Consider the following 17,745-nt stretch of genomic DNA (forward strand, 5'->3'; position numbering starts at 1 on the left):
TTTGTCAGAGTGATGCTCTGCTCTTTTCCTGCTCTGGCCTACTGTTGTCGCCTTCTGGTGCCTTAGTGCCACCTGGTGCTGTATTTCCCCTTTTGTTTCTCTCTATTTTGTTTCTCTGGTTTTTTCGCACACTGTTCCCATGCTCTCCTCAGTTTTGTTGTGATGGCTCCGCGTTGTGGCGCGTAAAAGTTCTCCGAAGCAAACTGACGTCAGCGCGCCGGGGTGGGGCTTATGTGACCTTGCTGAAGTCACGCCAGCGGAGGACGTCGGGGCGGAGTCGCGTGGTACCGCCCCCCCAGCGCGCAGAGATGCTGGGCAAGAAAGTTTACTGGGTCCAGTCTCACTCCTGGGTATAATTCTACGTTAATGAATCTGCGCCTAGAATCGTCTCTACCAGATACATTGTTACCGAAGGTAAGTAACTTGTACTTCAGGGCCCTTGTTCTATTGCACCAGTAGTCGGTCTCTGGCATGGTTCTGCATTCCTGGCGTGGAAAAGTCGTGTATAGAACTGACTTCAGCGCGCGTGGGCGCGTCTAAGTAGCTCCGACTACGTCATCTCGGCGACTGCGACGCCAGCGACGTACGTGGAGCCGCACGCCGACGCCTACCGACACGCAGAGGTATTGCTGACGAAAAACTTTCCGGATCCAGTCTGACGCCTGGTGATATTCTAAGGTAAGGAATCGATCACTAACTAATGTCTCTTACAGATCTATCGTTACACAAGTAAGTAACTTGTGCGACAGAAACAATTGCAGATTTTCTGAATCCAGATTAATGATCAAGAGGTGCATCAGTGTTGCAACTTGACACATTTTGTTGTGTTATTTTGATTGCTGTTAAATCATGCATGCATTGTTGAATATTTTGCAGGTAAACCTGAACTCCCAAGACAGCCAGGATCTACAGCACAGTATGAAGCAGAAATGTCAAAGACTGATCAGTCTCTAGAAAGTGAACCAAATGATGACGATTCTCCACAGAAGGGCATACATAACTTTTTCCAGTCTCTTGATTGGCAAGGTAAGGAAGCCATTTATCACTTTCAAGTTATTTTCAAACTTTTGTAAACTTAATTTTCTTAAGCAAGGTTTGTACAGCACTTTAAAAAAAAATCTTTATTGAATTTTCAAATACAATCCCTGAACACCAACCCCACCCACCCCTTCCAACTAGAGAAATTCATCAAAATACAAAAAAGCGTATATTAGTCACATAAAACACAGAATATTCAGCAGTAATTGAGAATTCAACCAAAATCCATTACTGTCTCCCTTTATAAAGTGCTGCCGTGCTTTACTTCATATTATCTGAATATTTCATCGTCCCTCTATTAAACCTAGTACCGTCATTACCACTATTCCTTACCCCTACCTCCTCTGACATTGCCAGAGTCCATTTCCTCATTGATGCCCAGACTCGTAAACCTTTTTTCTCGGCCACTCTACCTTTCAGAGCGTACACTGCTATTTCTACATAGAAGCTGAGCCATTCACTGATGACACTAGGGAGGGACTGGGTCAAACCATGCTGTGGCTAAACAGAGCCTTAGTACTGCCACTACAAGAAATATAAAAGATTGGGCATGAGGGGGTACTTCTCTGTCATGAACCCCTCGTACAATCAGTTGAGGAGTGACCTCAGTCTGCAGGCCCAGTTTCATCTGCGGAAATTTGCTGATATCTTTTTTCAATCCATCCAAACTGGGGCAACTTGCAAACATATGTATTAGATCTGCGACTACGACTGGCAACAAGGACAGTTCATACCAGGTACTCCTCCCCATTTAAAAATTTTCCCCGGAGTAATAAAAAGATGAAACCACGTTTTAAAATGCCGGGCTTGCAGATTGGCAGACATTAAAATTGAGTGAGCGATGCCTAATGGTTCTGCACTTTCCCCATTTTCCATCTGTAACGACTCTTGCCAACATCTTGTGTGTTTATCTATATCGTCGACCATCCTCCTGTTGAACACCCTATATATAAGAAACTAATTGATGGCTTTTGCTCAATAATCGCGTCAAATAATGTAACCCTGGAAAACCCTCTAAACTCCCCTCCCTTCTTCCCTAAGAAGTCCCTTATCTGTAGATATTTGAAAAATTTGTTGTGCCCCAGATCAAAGTTACTTTTAATGGCTTCAAAAGTGGTTATAGCACTGTGTCCCACAAAATCCTCAAGAGTCAACGTGCCACGCTCTTTCCAGCATCTGACATAAGAATCCCTTTAAAAAATCTAGTAAGATTATTATGGGGTTTTTTTTGCAGCGGTGTCTAAAAGTTAAAAGGGTCAATTCCCACTTTCTTACGAACAGCAGACCATATTCGCTATGCGCAGGTAGATGTTTTAAACCTCACTCTCATAAAATATCCAAAGTCTAACTGATGCAGAATACATCCCTCCTCTCCTATCAGTAGATCATATGTCGCCGGGGAGTACTTAGCTAAAATTCCATCTTCTTCTAAACTATAAAACATTAGAGCCATCTGTTGCAATGTGGTGGCCCAGTAACATAATCAAAGATTTTGCACTGCCCATCCACCATGTTCCTTTGGGAGCGTCAACAACTTCAGTCCCCTTCTAGGACAAGAACAGGACCATAAAAACCTACAAATCATCTCGTCCAAAATCATAAAACAGTAATTCTCAACCTCAAGGTTGATGAAGCTGAAAAATATAATACTTTTGGTGAAAACATTTTAACCAAATTACTTCTCGCCTGAGGTTATTCATTCTTCCAAAATCTGTTTTGGTTTTCCTAATCAGAGGATCTAGATTAATTTCCACAATTTAATCGATGTCTATCTGATAGAGACATCTAACCGCAGATTCCTTACCTTTGAACTTCCAGGTGTCAGGCTGGATCAAGAAGATTTTTCTTAGCAGTACCCCTGCAGCTAGGTGGCGTCGGCGTCCTGTTTGTCGTGAGATATGCGTCGTCAGTATAACCGCCACCCCGGCACGCTGACGTCAGATTTTTCTTTCTGCACCAGCCAGCACCAATCCGTTGAAGAGAGCTACCCCCTGTCAATGTTTGACAGACTTTTTTCAACTTTTGGTCGACTTCTTCTGGTGTGTAGGAATGTCAAGTAAGAAGACTTTGGGGTTCAAGCCGTGCCGCGCTTGTGACTGTGCCAAGTCTGTCACAGACCCCCACTTAGTGTGTCTCTGGTGCCTGGAGCTCGACATGAGCATTGACCCTCCAATCAGGTTGCCCCTTAGGGAGGATCTTCTGTCGCAGCAACAGGAGTAGTCCTCCACCTGAAACTGTCCACTCTCTGCCTCCTTGCGTTGAGATTGAGCGGTGACAGTTGACAACTTTTGACCTCCCTCCTGAAGTCTGTGAGATTATTCTGGAAGCCAGGCATCCCTCCACGAAATCGATATACGTCTGCGAATGGAACACATTTAGTAAATATTGTACAGACCGGGCTATTGATCCTCTGTCCGCATCCTTATCTGATGCCCTCCTGTTCATACTTTACTTGGCCCAGCAGAGCTCTGCTCTGGACAACTTGAACTGCTATCTTTCGGCCCTTTCCTCTTTTCTTCATCTGCCTGATCAGCCTTCTGTTTTCAAATCACCTCTGGTGCAGAGATTTTTGAAGGGGTTAACACACTTGTTTCCCCCGTAACCCTTTATTATGCCACAGTGGGACCTTAATTTGGTTCTCACTTTTCTGATGTGTGCAGAGCTGCCTTCTATGGCTGCTCACCATTAAAACAGCCTTCTTAATGGCAGTAACCTCTGCCAGGAGGATGACTGAACTGCAGCCACTGTCATCACAGCCTCCTTACCTGACAGTCTTTCTGGAAAAAGTGGTCTTCCGCACCAGGGCATCTTTTCTTCCTAAGTTACACCCTTTCATATGGAGCAGTTGGTTACTCTACCCACCTTCACCTCCACACCCTTCGAAGGAAGAGGAGCGTCTCCATCGTCTGGACCCAGAAAGAGCGTTATCGTTCTATCTCGATCAACCAAAGAGTTCAAGGTGAATGACCAACTCTTTATAGGGTAAGTGAGTGCAAAGAAAGGGCGTGCTGTCCAAAAGAGGACTTTATCCTGCTGGGTTATCCTCTATATCATAATCTGCGACACCTTAGCAAAGAAAGAGCTGAAGGGTTTAGAGCCCATTTCACCAGGGTAAAAGCAGCCACAACGGCTCTCCAGCGTGGTGAGCATGTTTCTGATATCGCTGCACACGTTTTCCAGACACTACCGCCTGGGTTCCCAGGTTCGCAGAGAAGGCCTATTTGGTTGTTCTGTCTTGCAGGACTTCATGGTCTAACCTTTCCGCAGTCGCTCCTCCGGGGATGGTAGTGCTTGGGTATCTGTTCAAAGGTAAGGAATCTGCAGCTAGATGTCTCTATCAGATGGACAAGTTACTTACCTTCGGTAATGCTTTATGTGGTAGACACATGATCTAGCCACAGGTTCCTTACTGACTCACCCATCCTCCCGCAGTGTGGACTTGTTTGTAGTTGCAGTGATATTACCCTTCAGGGCCCTAGATGTTCTTGATTAACACACCACGGTCAGTCGCTTCATGGCTCTGTGCTTTCTGCGTTGAAAGTTGTGAAACGTACTAATTTCAGGGTGCTGGAGTGGCGGTTATATTGACGATGCGGACATCATCACAACGAACTCAACGCCAACAACGCCACATCGAGTCAAGGAGGGGTACTGCTAAGAAAAACCTTCCGGATCCAGCCTGACACCTGGAAGTTCAAAGGTAAGGAATCTGCGGCTAGATCATGTCTCTACCAAATAAGGTGTTACCGAAGGTAAGTAACTTGTCCGACGTGACGTTAAGCCCCAGATACACTGCTTCGACACTACCCGCCTGTCATCCAGTTGTATCTTACAATTGTTAATGACTTGCATTTGGTCTTGGGTAACAGACAAATAAGGGGAAAATAAACAGCACTCAACGGGGGGACGTGGGGTAAATAACTCCTTTGAGATTTGACTCCCAATATCGACCCCTCCCCAATCTACCTTTTCTCATCATTCCTCACAGATTAAAACTCCTCATTTATGACTAGTATGACAGTTGAAATAGACGCTTATCCACATGCCCCTTCGTATTTCACCCCTGCCCAGCACCTCCAGAGATATCTTTCAGGAATTCTTGTGCTTTTATCTCTGATGTAAATAACCAAGACTTTCCCTTAAAAATAACCTTGAGGGGGGTGTGGCCAAGATGGCGGCGGAGTAGCAGCAACTTCTTCGTAGCTCCACTCGCCAAGGCCGATTAAAGCATCCAAATCACTGAATCTGGGACCCCACACACCACAGAAGGGGCACCTGTAACTTGGCTCACTGGCGGCAGTAGCTGTGGGGAGGACATGAGATCGAAGGACCCACTGAGTGGGCAAAAAGGCGAGACGATTGAGCGGTCTGCTGCCGGGCCGGAGCCCTTCGGGGAGTGCTAGAGCACTCGGCGCTGCGATCCACGTTGAGGCCGCTTGCCGGGGAAGTCATCAGATGACGAAGTATGGCCCAGAAGCGGACAAGAGAAGCTGGAGATGGCTGCTGGCTGCTCCTGTGGATGAACTGGGATCGGGCCTACAGAGCGAGACGCCAGGGAATCACGTGAGGCAAGCCCGGGCTGGAGGCGGCGTACAACAGCGGGTGAAGAAGGTGACGACCCGGCCCCCTGACAGACTGGAGAAGAGCAGGCCCCAACGAACACTGCAAGGGCCAGGCCACAGCCATGCCGGTTCCTTTGAGGTGAGACCGGGTGGGTGCGCGCAGAGAAAGAGAGCGGTGGCTGCCAGGCGGTGGGGGGGGAGGGGGGTAGCCTGAAGTGCCCCCTCCACAACAGACTCTGTGTACTTAGGGAGCCAACTCGCTTGCTGCATACAGGTCTGGCCAGAGCACAGAGAGGAGAGGCGTGAGCTGTGGCGTCTTTGGGCAATATTGGAGACAGCATGAGTGCAGGGTGGAGCTCTGGAGCAGAATGAGTGTCACAGCAGCCATCTTGAGCTGAATGCTGGAGCTGGATCTTTGGGATTGGATTTGATTACCCACCCAGGAAGGCGGTTTGGCACAGGCAACTCCCGAGATTCGTTTGATGGTGGGTGTGAGACCCGCCACCTGTGCCAAAATTTGAACGAAGGAGGCCCTAAGACACAATCGAGGGATGGCCTGTAGATGGTCTAGGCCCAGACCCGGGAAGCTTGGGCCTGAGCTAGAAAGGTGAGGCACCGGCCGAAGGAAGAAAGGTGGGAAAATTGGCCCACTTGCGGATCTGAGGCTCGGGCCCCTAGACAGTCTGCTGCCCCCATCGTAACCTCAACCGCTACCACCTGTGTAGTGGTGGGCAATAGCGGCTTACAAGAGCGCCCTGTCCCAGTGTCGTGCTTCTCTGCCGCAAGGACAACTGCTTTTTCCGCCTTTTCGCCCAGCAGCTGTCTCCCAAGCATGGGTCGCCGTGCGTGCCGAGGCTGAGGCCAGGGCATCAGCCTGCTCTTTCACAGGTTTATTTAATTTCGGGGGCATTCTGCAAACATGTCGGTCCCTCAATCGATGACCAACAGAGCCAAGCACACCCTGGAGAAACACAACAGCAGCAAGACGACCTCTCTCGCCCCACTGGAATCCATGAAAATTCTCTTTCAGGGACGGGTGTGCATCTTTACTGGCTGCGTATATAACTCCCAGCGTGTCGTATTCCTTATCTTAAAAGGCCACCTGGGTTCTCTCCTCCACCATTCTTCCATTAAGCCTGAAGCTAAGTGTGAGAAGTTGGCCTGATGTATGATGTCACTAGTTCTAGTGTACACCTTATATCAGTCCAAATACCCTTATGGTGATTGGTTGTAAAGTCAACCTTATAGACCAGCTATCCTAGTGGTAGCATGGACAAGAGCAGTCTTAGGCTAAACTCTGAATGGCATGTGAAGCCAGCTGTGATACCATATATAATCCCTTGAATACCAAATGAAAGGACACCACAACAGATATATATATATAAAATAAAGTGTATTTATTCTAGTCAAACCCTCAGCACTCTTTACGAGATTAGAGGTAAGTACAACACAGTCTTATTTAAGCATACATTAAGTCACACAGGTAAGTAATACAGTTAGGCCCTAGGGGCCACGCAAACCATATACTAAGTAAGTGGTATAAGGACCACTGTCACGGAAATAGAATAGGCCTAGGCCTAGGGAATCGCTGGGGCTACACTACACTAGCTTTAGTTAGGAAGTGGGAGGCCCACGGGATTCGTGTGCAGAGTGGAAACACTCAAGCGTAATGCGTAAAAGTCACTAGCAATAGTACAGTTTAGAAAACGATAGATTTAGGACACTTCCGGAGTAGCTAGGAAGTCGAGACTGGAAAACTAGACACTAGGATAGTCACTATCCCGATGAGCACCGGAGTACCCAAGTTACCTAGCCCACAGGCTGCGGGTGCATAGGGGTGAAGTTGCGTCGGTTTTCGTCGTCGACTCCTATGGATGCCTGAAGAAAGATGCTGACAGGCAGTCAGTGAAGAGTGTCCGGTGGATCCCAAGGCTGGTATCAAGAAGAGAGGAGACCTGCAAGCAGAAGGGACAGAGTCAAGGTCACTAGCCAGTGACCACGTGGAACCAGGAAGGAACCAGGCGATGTCGTGAAGATTGCAGGTGAAGCTTGTCGCTGCAGCCAGGAGGACCAGGAAGCGTCGAGGACGACCAGGACCAGGAGGCGAGCTGTCCCACGAAGGCTCTTGCTGTCGGCGGCGTCGAAGTTGGACTAGGACTCACCAAGCCTTGGCAAGCGGAACCCACGAAGAACGGAGGACTTGCTTCTGGTGCAGACCAGGAAGGTCTGGGGTGCTTCTTCTTTGCAGAGAAGCGGGAGCCAGTCTGGAGGAGCCAAACCAGCGCAGAAGATTTCAGGATACGTCGTCACAAAGGCCACTAGCCGGCGGGCAAGCAACCGGACAGACGCGGCAAGCAGGAAAATGCAGAAGGGCCCCACGCAGGACTCGTGGAGTGTGGGGGGCTGATCTTCGGTGCAGATGATGCTTGGGGTTGGGGCTTCTCAATCCCCGGTGCACAACTTCGAGGGTGCCTCAGAAGCTGCGCTTGAAGTTACTAGCCACTTTTCCCAGGTAGCCGGTCGCTCGTCGCCTCCACGGATCTCAGCTCTGCTGTGGATGTGGATCAGGGTCGGAGAAGTCTGGAAGTCAAGGCTCTGGTCGGGCTCTGCAGTCGGTTCCTCGTAGAACTTGGGCAAAGCAAAGGGTAGTCTCTTGATGGTGCCTGTTTGCACAGGGTAGCCACTCCTTGGCCACAAGGGAGATTCTTCAGTCTTCTTCTTTCGTCTAATGTCCAGAGTTTCTGTTCAAGTTTGCAGGTTCAGGATAATCTAAAGTCTTGAGGCCCAACTCCCACTCTTATACTAATCTGGGGGGCTGGGATACCTGCTAGGTCACGCCTTATGGGTGGGACCTGGGAGGGGGTGGTTACACCCACTTCCCTTTGTCCAGTTTCGCGCCAGAGCTGGGGCTGGAGTGCCCCAGCGCCGGTTTGAACTGGACTATGCAAGGAACACCTTGTGTGCCCCAGGCATGTCTCATTCCTTTCAGCCCACCCTGCCCCAATACACTAAAGGCTGTCTGGGGAGGTGCTAGCACCTCCCCAAGCAGGAAACCTATTGTCCAGGCCTCCCTGGCTGGGATCACTCCCAGCAGCAGGAGGTCAGACTTGTGTCTGTGGCAGCAGCATCCATTTTGTGATGCTGAGGCTTTGGTTAGAGTTAAACAGCAAAGTAGGATTTTAACATGTCTCTCCCTCTAGAAGGGGGGACTAATATCCTCATCACCAGAAATGGTATGGGGGTATTATTCCAAAGTGTTAGACACCTTACACGACATGTTTTGATAAAGCCAAACCATAGTTACCATAACCGTTTAAGATTATAAGGCACTCTAAGAGTATATGGTAGGCTATATCATAGAACAGCTATAAGGACATGGTTCCGAAAGCTGCAGACAGGCTCAGCTCATGCTAGAGCACCATCTCACATGTTACCAAGCACTCTGCCTCCAGGATTGTTAAGGCCTGCCATAGGAGTGACTGATAGGTACACATGTGTCTCTATATAAGGGTAGATATAGGCATACTATATCTAAGCAAGGGGTGATTACACGACCTTGCCCCAGCTGAGTGATCAGCCAGTTGTGTCTGATTGGAAGGCCAGACCAGGGGTGGCATAATACATGCTGCAGCCCCTGGGAGGCCTAGGGTACACCTATGCCCTGGGTACCTAGGGTACACTGTACAGGGTCCAATAAGGTGATCCTTACCAATTGGGAATGTACCTAGGGTACATGGAGTCCATTTTAAAGAGAGAGCAGACAGCCTGAGACCCTGAATGGCAGGATCTCAGGCCAACTAAGTCGAAAAACCAGCTAGACACTAGGCAAAAAGTTGGGGGTAACCATAGTCAGATATCCACCTTCTTACACTAAGGAGAGCAGCTTCCGCTACGTTCTAACCAGCCTCCATCTTACCCCCACCTATTAGATGCAGCATGTACTTTGAGAGAACAACTCAAAATAGGTCTTACTTCGAAGATAGCTTGCATTTGCTTTTCAAAAATTGAGAGGATAGGCGGTATGTAAAAGATTTCTTTATCTTACCTATCTCGCTTTTTTTGAGCAGCTAACTGCATATCAGTTCACACATTTGAGAATTACAGGCCAGATACTCACTGAATGACAAACGCACAGTTAGGTCAAGCATCTGAAAGAGACTATTAGTTATGGATTCCTCACCTTAGAATTACCCGCGCGTCGGTAGGTGGCGTCGATGGACTCCGCGTTCGTCGTTGGCGTCATGATCTCCGGAATTACATCTACTTAGACGCCGCCCCTGTGCACTTATGTCAGTTCTTTCTTTTTCCGCACCAGCCAGTGCAGATCTGGAGAGAGCGGTACCTCGAGTCACTTTTTGACTCTCTTTTTACGACTTTTTGTTGACATCTTTTCGAGTCGTCCAACTCCTGGTGCACAGGGATGTCATCTCGACAGACTGGCTTCAAGCCTTGTGTTCCCTGCCACAAGCTGATGTTGGTGACTGACCCCCATCTCGTGTGCCTCTGGTGTCTGGAGCACGAGCTCCGATTGCCGGGCCATGGCCCGAAGTCTTTGTGGGAGCGGTCCCGAAAGCTTCTGGAGGCCTGGCAGTCTGCTCCCCACCACTCGAGGTCCCAGTCGAGAGGGAGGTCGTGGAGCCATCGCCACCACTCTTCGTTGAAGTGTTCGTCTTCGGGTAAGTCGAAGCACAAAAAAAAGGCGAAGAAGTATCGTTGCTCTTCGCGTTCTCCCCGTCCATCGGCGCAGACGGTAGTCGCCTGGTTCCGCCCGAGGAGCCTGTTGGGTCGGCTCCGAGCCTCCCTCCCTTTCCGGGAGCTGGAGCGACCCCTGCCCAAATTCGTAGCCTTTACGATGCCCTCCACTTCATCTTTGGGCAGCCCGACTCCACCGGCACGCCTTTAGTCCCCGTGGACTCGGCTGGGGGTCCTAGGCCTCCAATGCCAGCGGCTTTGGCCCCGGCGTCGCAGGGCCCCCAGGGATCCAGGAGTCAACCCCAGCCTCCCCCTTCACGGTGACACGGAGCCGGACTGCCATTGACTGGTACTTTTTTACCCCTGTTCTCCCCTGGTGTTGTGTAGGGGGGCTGAGGCCATAAACCTTGACCTTCCTACGGTGGTGGTCAGTGTTGGAAAGTAGGAACTGCTTCTTATGGCTACCCCCAGTTTTTGATTGATGTTGCACTGTTTTTGGCTAGTCTGATTTGTATCCTGCTAATCAGGACATCAGTCTATCTACTTTCTCCTTTAAACTGACATACATGTACTTTGGTACACTCCAGATTGGATACTAGGGTACCCTTATAAGTCCCTAGTAAATGGTACACATGTACCCAGGGCCTAGGTACCCAAGAGACCTCCCATGGGCTGAAGCATGAATTATGCCACCCATGAGAATCCATGCAAAATTGAACTACAGGTCTGCTACTGAAACCTGTGTAAGATGGTGCTTGCACGACTTACGTTAGATATAGGTTCACTATATCTATAGGTCACTACACTTGAAACGTATAAGTCACCCCTATAGCAGGCCCTATCAATCCTGAAGGCAGGGTGCTGGGTTTGTAGTGAGAGGGTGCCCCTGCATGAGCAAAGCCCCTCTGCAGCCTTTGGAGACCATTCTTCCGGGTTGCCTGTGACTCAGCTGGACATATAGGTTGAGGTGCCTCACTGTAAATGCTATCTCAAACGGCTGCATAGAAACTTAACGTGTTTGGTATCAAACGCCTTGGAATCATACCTCCACACCGGTAACCATTGTGGGAGATATGATTCCACTCTTCAGAAGCAAGCTTCATGGGGTCACTGGTCTATCCGGTGCCAGCCTCTCGACCCGGGCAGCACAAAATGGATGCTGCCTACCAGAGAAACATTTCTGTCCTCCTGCTGCTGAGCCAAGCTCGAGCAGAGGAAGGCAGCACAATAGTCATCCTGTCACAGGGAGGTGTGACCACCTCCCAGACAGGATTTAGTGTATTGGGGTTGGGTGTGTGCACTCTGAGAGTGCCTGAAAGTCTGCACTGGGCCACGTTTGCTGTCCCTGTGCATAGTCCAGCTCAAACCAGTTCTGTGGCACGAAACTGGACAAAGGACATGGGTGTAACCACCCCTCTGTCCTGACCCTTCCCTAGGAGGGTCCCCGAAATTTGTCCAACCCCTTCCTGTGGGTTCAAAAGGGCTTACCTGGCTGGAAGACTCGAGATTTTACGTGGACAAGATTCTACAAGAAGAAACCGCTGACCTTCAACACTCTGGACTTCGCTGGACTTCGACTGGGCCCGACTTAGTCTCCCTCTCTGTCCAAAGCTTTGTCTCCATACAGGCTCCGTGGTGCCCTAAGGACAACTGAAGAATCTCCCTTGGGGTGAAGGAGTCACTCCCCTGCAACTGCAGGCACCTTAACGCAACTGACCGGTCTGCTGCTCCTGAGCTCCTGCGGACTCCACAGATTTCAGCAACACAGGAGCTGGGTTTTCGAAGGTCCCTGAGGTTGATCTGCCCTCTCAGCAAGTTTGAGGCCAGTATCCCTAATGGGGACTACATAACCTGAACCCCTGTTCACCGCTTCCATTTGCAGTTGCATATGCTTGTTGGCGATTCCCGAGCTTGTGCATTGGACTCTCTGTAGCCCTGACCCAGAGCAGTGTTTGCACCAAAGAACTCCGGCCTCCTCGCACCGAGTGCTCCGTGGGCTGCTACTTTGCAATCTTGCTCGAGGTCCCCTTGCGACTCCTGGTCCTTTGGCCTGTGGGTACCCCTGAGGGTCATCTTGAATTCTGTTGGGCTTTCCTGGTTGCTCCAGACGTGCCCTGACTTCCCATTGCTTGGTGAGTCCCCTGGTCCTTGCTGGTCCACACCGCAACCTGCTTGACCCTCTTGCGTGAGTTGCTTTTGCCATGGCTTGTTGGTGCTCCAGCCAGACACCGACCCCTCAGCACTCTACATCCTTCGTGGAACAGCTCACCTCCGGCTCCTGGTCATACTCGACGTCTCCTAGTTCTCGTGGCTGCAGAGTCAAGCGTCCCTTCTTCGTACCTGAAGCACCCGACATAAGTGGGCATTCGTCTACCGAGCCCCTGGTCTCTCAGAAGTGACATAGACTCTGTCCTGTCTGCTTTCAGGTTTCTTCCTTCCAGAATCCAGGCTTGGATTCCTCCGGACCCTTTTTGCCTTCATGGCAGAACGACAGCGGTTTCCGATTCCACTTCAGACCTATGCACCTGGCTCCTCTGGAATAGGTAACTTGGGTACTACGGTATCCGTGGGTGGGGTGGCTCTCCATCCTCTTAAGTTCCAAAGGGTTTGCTCGAAGTTCTCCTAGAAGGTTCTTAAACTTTAAAACTGTAACCGCGACTTCCCCATAGAATTGTACGGAGCCCGCAGTCGTGTTAGCACACTGCACCCGTCCTCCATGGGGTCCTTATCTACTCACCTTGGGTGGTTTGAAAAACCAATGTATCTCGGCACTCTCTAGATATTTTTCAGTTAGTCAAAAAGAGTATGACATCGTTTACATTTCAGCTAGTAGTATGATTACTCACAGGAAACCAATCCATGCAACAAATCTATTGCACAATATCATTTAATTTCAAATATTGACATTTCATACAGATAAATTCCAACAATCAACGGGGTGTGATCCACAATACAAACAAATATTCTTGAAAAGTCCACGGAGGTCAAGATCGTATGGTCTCTCTGTTAGTAGTGATGAATAAACAGCCTTGGGTGGTTCCTTGGGGTCCCAGCGGTTCTACGTGCTCTAGACTGTGTCTTGACTCATGTCGTGATTGTTATACCACTATTTTAGTATATGGTTTGGTCTCCCCCTGGAGCCCACTGTATATTGTTCTCGTATTGTGTGCTTTGTGTTTGATCCTCATATAGAGGATACTAGAGATTTTTATATTATTAAATACATATTTTTATATAACTACTGTGTGGTTCTCCTTTCAGTTAGTCAATATAGGAGGTGATATAGATTTATGACTCTTCCAAGGGCTAGAGGTGGGTGGGGGGCCCCCGACTTTAGGCTATACTATCTAGCCACTGCATTGCAATATATGCAGGGATTAATTGGAGGCGGGGAGCATCCTAGAATCTCCAAAATGTCAACTGAGGTTTATTCTATAGTTTTGGGGGCGGAGGCTGAGAACTGTTTTTTAAATTGTACGGATTTCGCATACTTTAAAAGAACAAGGTTCAAGACAGTTATTGCTGCTGTTAATATCTGGACAGCTTTTTTGAAAAGATCTGGGATGGGTAGATATAATAGTTATACTCGTTTGTTTAAGAATAAATCCTGGCCAGGAGATATATTCGCAGATTCGATCTTTGCATCTTGGTAACACAATGGGATTAGAAGGATAGGGGATATAGTTGGGGCGGAGGGAATTGTGCAATTTGTGGACTTAGTAACCAAATTTCAAATAGACAGTAGGAGCTTTTTCAAATATTTACAGGTCAGAAGTTTTTTGAATACCAAGCGAGGAGGGTTTATAGGGTTTAAAAATAACGAAATACTGGATAAGATTGAGAAGGGGGGAGACTGTAATATACGTAGTTTCTATGCATGCCTTCTCACTGCTAAGAAAGATGATCTTGTTAAATATGGTAATAAGTGGGCTACGAAGCTGGGTATTGAAGTTGCTTGGTTTCAGGAATCACTGGCCCTGGGTCATACGGTTTTATGTTCGGCACCATTACAATCACAGCATTATAAAACTATATATTTTTTGTATTATACACCAGCTAGAATAGCACAATGGGGCGGCACCCTAGGGATAGTCTGCCCACGGTGTAATCACTCACAGGCGGATTTAATCCATATTTTTGCTACTTGTCCTCAACTTGCTACACTGATTAGGGAGGTAGAGGGATTTCTGGTAAGACAAGTAGGTATTCAAATTAAAATTACACCCACGGTGGTTCTTTTGGGAATAATAACAGAGGGTGAGGCTACTAGTCAAGAGTTTGTCTTTGTTGCTATGGCAGTATTTCGGTTGGTAATAGCAAGAGCCTGGCTTGACAAAGCTGCTCCCACTAGGAATCAATGGTTGTCCAATCTTTTGTTTGCCTACAACTTAGAAAAAGGGATTTATGAACGGAAAGGCCGAAGGGGGAAGCAATTGGGTCTGAGAATCTGGGATCCAATACGGAGATGGAAAGATCAAATGGTGTAAATATGTTGGCCTGTTATGATTTGATTGCTTGGACTATATTATCAAAATGAAATTGTGATAAGGCTTTATTGAAGCTATCTATTATTTATAATAATTGAACTTTATATTTTTTCCTTGCATTTTCTTTGATTAATAATTATTGTACCCTATGCTGTGCTGTATTGTTATATCTGGTATAAAAACTTTAAAATAAAATAAAAAAAAAAAAAGGAAACCAATCCATGCAACAAATCTATTGCACAATATCATTTAATTTCAAATATTGACATTTCATACAGATAAATTCCAACAATCAACGGGGTGTGATCCACAATACAAACAAATATTCTTGAAAAGTCCACGGAGGTCAAGATCGTATGGTCTCTCTGTTAGTAGTGATGAATAAACAGCCTTGGGTGGTTCCTTGGGGTCCCAGCAGATCTACGTGCTCTAGACTGTGTCTTGACTCATGTCGTGATTGTTATACCACTATTTTAGTATATGGTTTGGTCTCCCCCTGGAGCCCACTGTATATTGTTCTCGTATTGTGTGCTTTGTGTTTGATCCTCATATAGAGGATACTAGAGATTTTTATATTATTAAATACATATTTTTATATAACTACTGTGTGGTTCTCCTTTCATTTAGTCAATATAGGAGGTGATATTCTGGTAAAACAAGCTGCTTTACATTCCTTCAAGATTAGGCCTGAAGGCTGCTCTCCACAGCTACCACTAGGATAGCTTTCTAAAGGTTATCTTTGACCTCATACATCATAAGTGTCATTTGGACTGGTGCAAGGTGCCCACTTTAATTAGTGGACAGCATATACCGGGCCAACTTCTCACAGTCAAGACTAACCTCCTGGCCAAGGCGCTTCAACCGGCGGCAGCCTCTTCGGAGCCCCTGCCGCCGTTCAATGAGGCCCTCACGGACATCCTTCTGGGCACCTGGTCCAAGCCCAACATGGGCCACTGTGGATTGGATTATTGCCTGACGCCACCGCCCGGTCGACTCCATTTTCCTCTCCCAACACCCTACCCCGAGATCTTGGTGGTCCAAGCCCTGACTTCCAAGGGTGCATTCCCTACCACTCCACCCGATATTGAATCCAAGAAGCTGGACCATGTTGGGAAGAAAATGGTTTCTTCCTCCAGTTCAGGACTGCAGTCGGTGAACACCGCATGTCTCTTGGGCCGTTACTCCCATTCGGTGTGGGACATGGTGCTGCCACAGTGCCCGGAGGAGGCCCGGGCCGTGCTCTCCCATGCAGTTGCCGGAAGGGCAAGATGCAGCGAAGTTTGCTATCCGATGTGGACTGGACACCGTCGACTCGCTGGGCAGGACGATTTCAACGTCGGTAGCCCTGAGATGGTACACCAGGCTGAGGTCCACTAGCTTTTCCAGGGGTGTCCAAGCTACACTTTAGGACATGCTTGTTTGGCGACAAAGCAGACAACGCGCTTTAAGGACTCCAGGGCTACGGCCAGGTCCTAGGGCCCCACTTCTACCTCTCGCCCTGTGCAGTCTGCTTTTCGCCCCGTGCAGTCTGCTTTTTGCCCCTTTCGTGGCTACGGAAGGGGTCCCCCGTCACATTCCGTCCAGAGCCATAGGCCTGCGCAAGCTGTCCAGCCTCTACACGGCCGGGGATGTGGGACCCACTGTTGTGGGTCTGGGGGCTAGCGGGCAGGCCAGTCCACCAGTGCCCCCTCTACAGCAACCTCTAAGCCCTCCTAGTCACTTCCTTTCAGGGCCACCATTCGCCAGTGGGCGGCAGGATTCGCCATCACCTCCCCCACTGGCTCAACATCACAGGTGTGTTTTGCTGATAATGCGAAGGGGCTACTCCCTCCCCTTCGAGACTACCCGCCAACCATGCCACCTCAATTCCATCGCATGTCGGAGGATCACTTGGCCCTTCTCCACCAAGAAGTTACGGCTCTGTTAGCCAAGGGAGCCAATGAGCGAGTGTGTGCCCCAGAAATAGGTTGTGGTTGTTATTCCCACTACTTTCTGGCGCCCAAGAAGGACAAGGGTCTGCGTCTTATCTTGGATCTCAGGAACGTCAACCGCTTTCTCCGGAAGGAGAAGTTCAAAATGTTGACATTGGCTCAGGTCCTGTCTGCCCTCGACCCTGGAGACTGGATGGTAGTGTTGGACTTGCAGGACCCTTATTTTCACATCCCCGTCCTGCCGGCCCACAGGCGTTACCTACGGTTCACGGTAGGCCACAAGCACTTTCAGTTTACCGTGCTCCCCTTTGGCCTTACAAGCGCCTTTTGGGTGTTCACGAAAGTGATGGCGGTGGCCGTATGTGAGAAGTTGGCCTGATGTATGATGTCACTAGTTCTAGTGTACACCTTATATCAGTCCAAATACCCTTATGGTGATTGGTTGTAAAGTCAACCTTATAGACCAGCTATCCTAGTGGTAGCATGGACAAGAGCAGTCTTAGGCTAAACTCTGAATGGCATGTGAAGCCAGCTGTGATACCATATATAATCCCTTGAATACCAAATGAAAGGACACCACAACAGATATATATATAAAATAAAGTGTATTTATTCTAAGCAAACCCTCAGCACTCTTTATGAGATTAGAGGTAAGTACAACACAGTCTTATTTAAGCATACATTAAGTCACACAGGTAAGTAATACAGTTAGGCCCTAGGGGCCACGCAAACCATATACTAAGTAAGTGGTATAAGAACCACTGTCACGGAAATAGAATAGGCCTAGGCCTAGGGAATCGCTGGGGCTACACTACACTAGCGTTAGTTAGGAAGTGGGAGGCCCACGGGATTCGTGTGCAGAGTGGAAACACTCACGCGTAATGCGTAAAAGTCAATAGCAATAGTACAGTTTAGAAAACGGTAGATTTAGGACACTTCCGGAGTAGCTAGGAAGTTGAGACTTGAAAACTAGACACTAGGATAGTCACTATCCTGATGAGCACCGGAGTACCCAAGTTACCTAGCCCACAGGCT

At 48.5% G+C, this 17,745-nt stretch overlaps 1 protein-coding gene across 3 annotated transcripts in view; it reads left to right on the top strand.

Annotated features, from left to right (window-relative positions):
- The window catches only part of GAK (cyclin G associated kinase), a 1,898,577-nt gene that overhangs the window by 1,485,635 nt on the left and 395,197 nt on the right, over positions 1–17,745 (top strand). For all 3 annotated transcript variants that reach the window (XM_085636622.1, XM_085636624.1, XM_085636623.1), the window contains exon 20: positions 877–1,026. In XM_085636622.1, coding sequence (XP_085492748.1) covers positions 877–1,026 — 150 coding nt within the window. The remainder of the gene's footprint in view (positions 1–876; positions 1,027–17,745) is intronic.

This window comes from Triturus cristatus, chromosome 2_1 (assembly GCF_964204655.1).
Source record: "Triturus cristatus chromosome 2_1, aTriCri1.1, whole genome shotgun sequence".
In the NCBI taxonomy this organism is placed as follows: domain Eukaryota; kingdom Metazoa; phylum Chordata; class Amphibia; order Caudata; family Salamandridae; genus Triturus; species Triturus cristatus.